This window comes from Sinocyclocheilus anshuiensis, unplaced genomic scaffold, assembly GCF_001515605.1.
Source record: "Sinocyclocheilus anshuiensis isolate Anshui unplaced genomic scaffold, SAMN03320099.WGS_v1.1 scaffold315, whole genome shotgun sequence".
Lineage (NCBI taxonomy): Eukaryota > Metazoa > Chordata > Actinopteri > Cypriniformes > Cyprinidae > Sinocyclocheilus > Sinocyclocheilus anshuiensis.
This window is the reverse complement of record NW_015548210.1, coordinates 1,273,914-1,281,665: the sequence shown is the minus strand read 5'-3', so window position 1 is coordinate 1,281,665 and position 7,752 is coordinate 1,273,914. Positions and strand designations below refer to the sequence as shown.

Below are 7,752 nucleotides of genomic sequence, written 5' to 3'. Positions count from 1 at the left end.
TTATTCAAAACTATATTTAACACACAACATCCGTATGCTCTTTATTCTATAGTTCTAATCACCCATTTTGCTTTTTATGGACTTGACAGGAAATATACAGCAACATGAAAAAAAACTACGCATTTAAAAAAAAAAAGAAAGAAACGGCAAACAAATATAAGATCACAGTTTCCAGCTGAGTACATGTGAGTCCAACCTGTCTATAGCATGTTTTCAAAAGATTTACAGTTTTCAGAACGACTCAGTTCTGTATGTCATTGCAACCGTAGGACTGTAAACATTCAGTCCATTTTCCTACAATTAATAATCAGTAGCAGCTACATATTATTTCTATTTATCGTTAATGTTAGCAAATGGCAATAAAAATGGTCAGTGGATGAACTACAGCAGAATAAAAAACAATAAAAAATCTCATAAACGCATAAGTATGTGTGTGTTCAGTTAGGATTAGTTGTGCGGTGCTGCTGAGAAAACAATATCTGCTGTAATAGCTGCTGAAACACTCAATCTTCTCATACATAAAGATCTGTAAAGCAGCTTTCAAAGCTAAACATCATTTTCTCTTGATATTTACAGTTTGACATTTTATACTCCATTTGTAGATGATCACTTTATACATGGAGCCCAAAAGTATTTAATCTTGGAATCCTGCCCATGTCATATTCAACTTGTTCATTAAACAAAGTGTAATGAACTTCTGTCTGTTCATCAGATTAATAATTTACTTACATTCATTTCTGCTTAAAAATCAGTTCTGTGTACAGTCATGACCCTGTTCATTTTGACACTCTTAAGGTTTAAATCTTGCTGCTTGTATTATAGCGCATGTAACAAACGCTGGTCACCAACATACCAATGCCCTCCACATAGATTTACATTTCAGCTAATTATTAAAATAATGAAAAAGCAATACAAAAAATTATTATATATTTTTGTCAAGGTAAAACTCTCCTGCCAAATCAATTTAACAATCGGTATGACCTGCAGACAGGAGACAAAAGCACAAGAACCAAATTACAGTAAAAGGTCAAAAGAAGTTTGAAAATGAAATATTCAAAAACAAAACTAAATATACATATACAATGCCCCCTAAAATATTTGGACACTTAATCAACGCTTCAAAAACTTATGAATTTTATTGCATAGATAGCTAAATATCAAACCAAGCAGCAACTTGGGGCTTTTCTCAAAACTGACTTCACTTTTTTAGTCATTTTTGTGAATGCATGAAGTTAAGTGTAGTTCATATCCATAATTATGAACATTATTCCAAGTTTGACAACCAGAAAGTGTCCAAATGCTTAAATACCATGCTTATACTATATTTCTTTGAAATAAATGCCATTTAGTTTGATATTTCCTCATTAAAAGCAATGAACTTCTTATATTTTTAAGTGCATCTTAAGTGTTCATATATTTTTAGGGCCACTGTACATATACAAACGCAATCACACAAAAAATCCTTGGTTGGGGGTTGATTATGCATCCTCTACATCTTGGTCTCACTGTCTGGCGGTTTCTCATTCTCATATTCGTTCTCCTGAGGGATCATCTGATAAGGTTTCTTCACTTCATTCTCCTCCAGCACTGAGCTCCCCAACTCCACATCGGCGTTCTGAAGCTCATCTTTGGACAGGAACTCTATGATTCCAGCTCCTATTGAATCTCCCAGGACGTTAGTTGTTGTGCGAAGTCGATCACTGTAAGTGCAAAAGAAAAGGGAATAAAAGAGGAAATGAAGAATCGATTTATTGCGATCAGCGATACTTGTTTAGTTGTAAAAAAAAAAAAAGTTTCCTACTTTCATGTCAGTTTTCATCCTAGTTTAAAAAGAGGCTCTTTTAGCCGTGTAACTTGTGGGGATCTATCTGGAATGATTAATTTGGCCAACCTAATTACGTTTCTATGTTAAAACCAATTGAATTACATGAAATTCACGAAAAAAAAAAAATGGAGCAAGTCTCGTGGGAACACATCAAAGTGTGTCACCTGGGTTGATAATGGAAAAAAAAAAATGAAGGGAGTCCCAAATGAGAGGAAAGATAAAGTGCCAAACGCAGTCACTTTTCATTCTTGTTTTGCCTTATTTTGCAAAATACTTCAATAAATATATTTCTGTACCACTATTTCCTTTTAAACCAAATCATATTGAGATTCTACAAACGGTCACTCACAGGAACCAATCAACTGCAATGATGAGGGTGATGTCATCGGTTGGGAGTCCGACAGAGGTCAGCACAATCACCATGGTGACCAGACCAGCCTGAGGGATTCCGGCCGCCCCGATACTTGCAGCAGTCGCTGTGATGCTGTATTATTAAAGAGAATACTAATCACGCTCAGAAACGTCATTCAGTTTTCTTAATGAATTATTTATATTTCAAAATAACCCACCTAATGGTTATGATCTGCCCAAAGTTCATATCCATGTTGTTAACCTGGGCGATAAAGATGGCTGCCAGGGCTTCATACAGCGCTGTTCCATCCATGTTGATTGTGGCTCCAACAGGCAGCACGAATCGAGTCACGCGTTTGTCGACTTTGTTATTCTCCTCAAGGCATTTGAAGGTAACCGGAAGAGTGGCTGAGCTGGGAGATGTAAAAAAAAATATGAAAAAGTGAAATGAGAGTAAATATTCCTGATTTGGACAGCTTGACACTGTCGGACTTACCTGGACGAGGTACCAAGAGCCGTGATGAGGGCCTGCAGCAAACCCGTGATGAAGATGAAGGGGTTCTTCCGCGTGATGACGAAGTACAAAGTCGGCAGAATGATCATGCCGTGTATCATGAGGCCGATTATCACTGTAATCGTATACATGCCCAGCTGACCGCCCATTTCAGTGATGTCATCCATCTCCACGATTTTTCCAGCAATCAGAAAGAGGATACCAATAGGTGCATACCTGGGAATAGGGTATGGTGTTTAAAGATACATTTACATTCATTCAAGTTTGTTATTTCGGTTTTATTTTAAACCAGACTACCAAACAGTGGAAAAGAAACTGATTCAGATTCAGAAGCAGCACTTGTTAATAACGGTTCCCAAAATGTCAATGAGCTACACATGCGATGAAAAAGGGGTCATGAAAAAGGGTCACACAAAATGAGAGCACAGGGCACATTTCTGTTCAGACAAACGGGAAATTCATCTATTTTTATAGTAAGGTGAAATTATGACGAGGCGTTTCTGTGGTGAATTATAATTAATGTCTTTTTGTAAGTTACTTACATGACAAGCAACGAAAATGTAGTTATTCTTCTTGAGGATGATTGTTGTTATTCGAAACAAAACAAGTCATCCTCATGAATGAAATTCCAATAAATAACTACCAATAAATTCTAAAAAAAGACAAGCAACGAAAATGTAGTTATTCTTCTTGAGGATGATTGTTGTTATTTGAAACAAAACAAGTCATCCTCATGAATGAAATTCCAATAAATAACTACCAATAAATTCTAAAAAATATATTTATTATGGTTTTGAAATGATAATGGTTAATATTTACATATAAACTATCATTCAAAAGTTTAAAGCCTGTAAGATTTTTTAATGTTAATGAAAGAAAAACTCACCAAGGTTGAATTTATCTGATAAAAATACAGTAAAAACAGTAATATCGTGGAATAATGTTACAGTTTAAAAACAACCATTTTCTATTTGAATATATGTTGAAATTGTATTTATTCCTGTGATGGTAAAGCTGAATTTTCAGCATAATTACTCCAGTTTACAGTGTCACATGACCCTTAAGAAATCATTATAATATGTGACTCTGGACCACAAAACCAGTCATAAGGGTCAATTTTTTTCTGAATAAATAAACTTTCCATTAGAGTATGGTTTGTTAGGATAGGACAATATTTGGCCGAGATACAACTATGTGAAAATCTGGAATCTGAGGGTGCAAAAAAATCTAAATATTGAGAAAATCACCTTCAAAGTTGTCCAAATGAAGTTCTTTGCAATGCATATTACTAATCAAAAATTAAGTTTTGATATATTTACGAAAGGAAATTTAGAAAATATCTTCATGGAACATGATCTCTACTAAATATCCCAATGATTTTTGGCATAAAAGAAAAATCAATCATTTTGACCCATACAATGTATTGTTGGCTATTGCTGCAAATATACCCGTGTGACTTATGACTGGTCTTGTGCTCCAAGGTCACATATGCTGACTGGCTGCTCAAGAAATATTTCTTATTATTATTAATGTTGAAAACAGTTGCTCTGCTTAATATTTTTGAGGAAACCATTTCAGGAAAATATGTTTCAATATAGTATTTTTAATTTTATTCGTTAATAGCAGAATTAAAAGCTAAATCGATTTAGGAAACACTTGATAAAATGTTACGTTCACTCTTGAAGTTTATTGTAAACTCATAAGTTTAAATTAAGGAACGGATATTGGAAAAACCGCCTTAGGCTACATCACAGTTTTTAATCTAGTTTACTTTTTAAACACTGTTTGTGTGTCTGGAATCACTCACCACATAATAATAGCAACAAGTCGCATGATGGCCTCGTTGAGGGAGTCGAAGAAGTCTCTGAGAGCCTGTCCCTGTTCCTTCATATTCCCAATGATCAAGCCGAAGCACATTGAAAACACCACCAGCCCGAGGGCATTAACCCCGCTGGTGGTGCCCGGGAGAGGGATCACTTCCTCTTGGGCAATCTCCTGGGTGGCGTTAGTTAGGTTGAATATCGAATCGTTTACGATCATCTTCACATGAATGACCCTCTTGCCATATTGGGTCTTAAACTACAGGAGGAAGAAGAGAAGAAGTTTTAAAAATGAGCAAGAATCTGATCGATTTGGATTGCTAGAATACTTCTACAGAAAGACTCTTTTCAATATTTGTGAAATATGTTTTTTTTTTGTTTTTTTTTTTATCTGGTTGACTACAGGGTGTCCCTGCGGAGTGTGTCCGGACAGACTGTGAGCCACTGTCAGGCTCTTCAGTGTCATTATCTTGCCATTTCTGTCCCATTATATCTGACTGTGGCACCATTACAGCTCTGCCAAAGCTCTCAGCTGGTCCAAACACAGCTGTGGGTCGAACTCTAGCCAGACTCTCAAAATGCTAAATGGAAAATGTCTATTCCTTACAAGCTAAGTTAACTAGCTTGGGCCAGCAGGAGGAGAAATTAAACGTTGTCAAGACTTGTGAGCAGTATTGGTATAATTATAAATTCAAGGCCTCCCAGAAAAACATTTTGGATCCAAGAGTGATACATTTTAAATTTTTGTCCTTTGAGATGTCAACAAGTCTTATCAAATCTAATGATAAATTGACTTCCTGCTGAACAGGGAAACATATTAGAATTTCACCCCAAACTGCTCATGAACTTCATAACCTGGAGCATCTATAACATATACATTGGGTACGGAAAGTATTCAGACCCCCTTCAATTTTTCGGGTGCTGTGTGTACATTAATGAGGAAAAAAAATTAACTTAAATGATTTTAGCAAATGGCTGCAATATAACAAAGAGTGAAAAATTGAAGGGGGTCTGAATACTTTCCGTACCCACTGTATATCTAAATATAATAGATCTATGACCACTTATTCTACGCCATGCACATAGATTCTATTCTATGAGAGTCTTTATTCAATAATTTTTTTTTTTCAATTAATAATTGGCAATTAAGTGGTTAATAATTAAGGAATAACCCAATAAAACAAACTTTAACTTCTGCTATGGTGCACCTCACATTTTTGTAAATGTTTACCCTCAGAAAAAAAAATAATAATTCACATCTGTTGGTGAGTACATTTACTTTTAAAGCTTTTTTTGTCACAATTTAGTTACATGAAAATAAAATGTATACATTATTTTATATAAAATTGATTAAATGTGTTTTTTTTTTCTTTTTCTCTTTTTGAAATATTTTATTGTATTTTATCCTATTTTGCGAAGAAACAACATTGTGTTACAGGGAAATACCTTTTTGAATACCTTAAGAATTAAATTAAAATTTTATTTTATTTTAGTAATGAAGATTTTAGCCAAGAAAATTTTGTTCTTTTTTTTTACCATTGCTTTCATAATGTGTGCAACAGGGAGAGATATTATTTAATAAATCTTTATGATTATCTAAGATGGTATTTAAAAAAAAAACAATTTTGAATAATAGGATCATGTGAAAAACATTCTCACCTGTTGAGTGCAGGCCTGTACCAGATTAGGAGGAAACATGTTTCTGCAAAAGAGTGTATATAATGAATAAAGTCACTGGTTCATATCAGTATTTCGGAGAAACCGATGGACTACACCTGTCCATTACCTGATGAGGTCGAGGAAGGCATCGGCTGGGCTGACCTGCTCGATCTTCTGCTGTTTAGTGAATTCATCCTTTGAGCCTTTGCCCGGGTGGATAATCAGAACCATAATGATGCCGATGAACACTGCGATGAAAGTGGTGGTCATATAGTATATGACTGCACGCATGCCCATCTTTCCAGAGGCGCGACTGTCCAATGCTGCCATGCCTAAACCGAAAGAATTAGAATTTAGCATTTTTTTCTATGAGAATGAACCCAAATCACATTTGAATAAACACTTGGTTACACATACCATCATTGCTGAAAAGACCAGGGGGCTGCGTTTCCCAAAAGCATCGTAAGTTGATCGTAGCTCCATTGGTTTCAATGGGTCTATGATGTACTTAAGCTTACGATGCTTTTGGGAAACGCAGCCCAGGTCTTGTACCAAGATTTCAATGCAAAAATCTCACCAGAATTTGTACAGACATGAAGATATGTGGTGGTTGTGAAAGACAAAAGATTCATGACTTAATCTTCACTTAGCTGAAAAGTACTATATCGCTTGACTTTAAAATTCTCTTAGGATTAATTGCAATCATTGTAGAAGTCAATGGAGCAAAACGACTTTGACTTGCCAAAACAAATTAAGGTTTGAATTTGGAACAAGTCAGGGGCCTTTCTGCAGCCCTGATCCCCAGAGCAGAAAGAGAAAGCAGCCATTGTTTGGTCCTCTCGTCCTCCTGGGGGCCCAAACTTCAGCATCGTTTAAAGTTCAGCCTCTCACTTCACAATTTCCTCTGTTCATACTCTATCTCTCTCAACCATACTCTCTCACTCTCCTGATCTGCATTCGTTCATCTCTTTCACTCTCGGACAGGCCTGGGAAATTCCTCCACCTGCCCGTGTTTCAGCGGTCATGCCACCCTCTCTATGTCTCCACAGCAACAGCAAACAGTCTCCCAATGCACTTGTATCAAACTAAAGAAATGACTCATGTTGTGCAGTTACAAAGAAGTGAATAAACAAAACAGCCCCCTCTCACACCCAAGTGTGCCACAATTACTGAATAAAATGCCCAACAAATAATAACAATAATTATTATTTTGTTATTTATTTTATTTTATATTTAATTCAATTTAATAATTATTATTATTATTATTACTAACCAATCAGTTTGTGGTATATTTAAAAAATGTAGTCTGAAGGAAGTTCTCTCATTCCTTTATGTGTATGAAGTGAAGCAGCAGGGGTAGGAGGGACTGAACTCATCTTTACAACCTCTGCCTCATTCTCACTGCCACTTTTAATAGAAGCACAAAGAGGTCACTGTCTACAAACCAGAAAATGGTGCCCAGTGTAATGCTATGCTTCACAGAGGCACAGCTGTAACACCTGTTTCCTTGAAAGTTGCTACTACTTTTGAGTGTTTGATGAGATCTGAACAAAAAAAAACAAGGTGACTTCATTGCTGTTCTA

General features: G+C 35.7%; 1 protein-coding gene across 1 annotated transcript in view; it reads right to left on the bottom strand.

The window, feature by feature from the left end:
* Positions 1-284: 284 nt before the first annotated feature.
* LOC107653757 (excitatory amino acid transporter 1-like) overlaps positions 285-7,752 on the bottom strand; it is a 10,111-nt gene continuing 2,643 nt past the window's right edge. The window contains exons 4-10 of the mRNA XM_016440576.1: positions 6,297-6,501; positions 6,170-6,212; positions 4,498-4,769; positions 2,673-2,906; positions 2,395-2,589; positions 2,175-2,309; positions 285-1,700 (exon numbers count right to left, since the gene is read on the bottom strand). Of these exons, the coding sequence (XP_016296062.1) occupies positions 1,490-1,700; positions 2,175-2,309; positions 2,395-2,589; positions 2,673-2,906; positions 4,498-4,769; positions 6,170-6,212; positions 6,297-6,501 (1,295 nt within the window). The 3' untranslated portion in view covers positions 285-1,489. The remainder of the gene's footprint in view (positions 1,701-2,174; positions 2,310-2,394; positions 2,590-2,672; positions 2,907-4,497; positions 4,770-6,169; positions 6,213-6,296; positions 6,502-7,752) is intronic.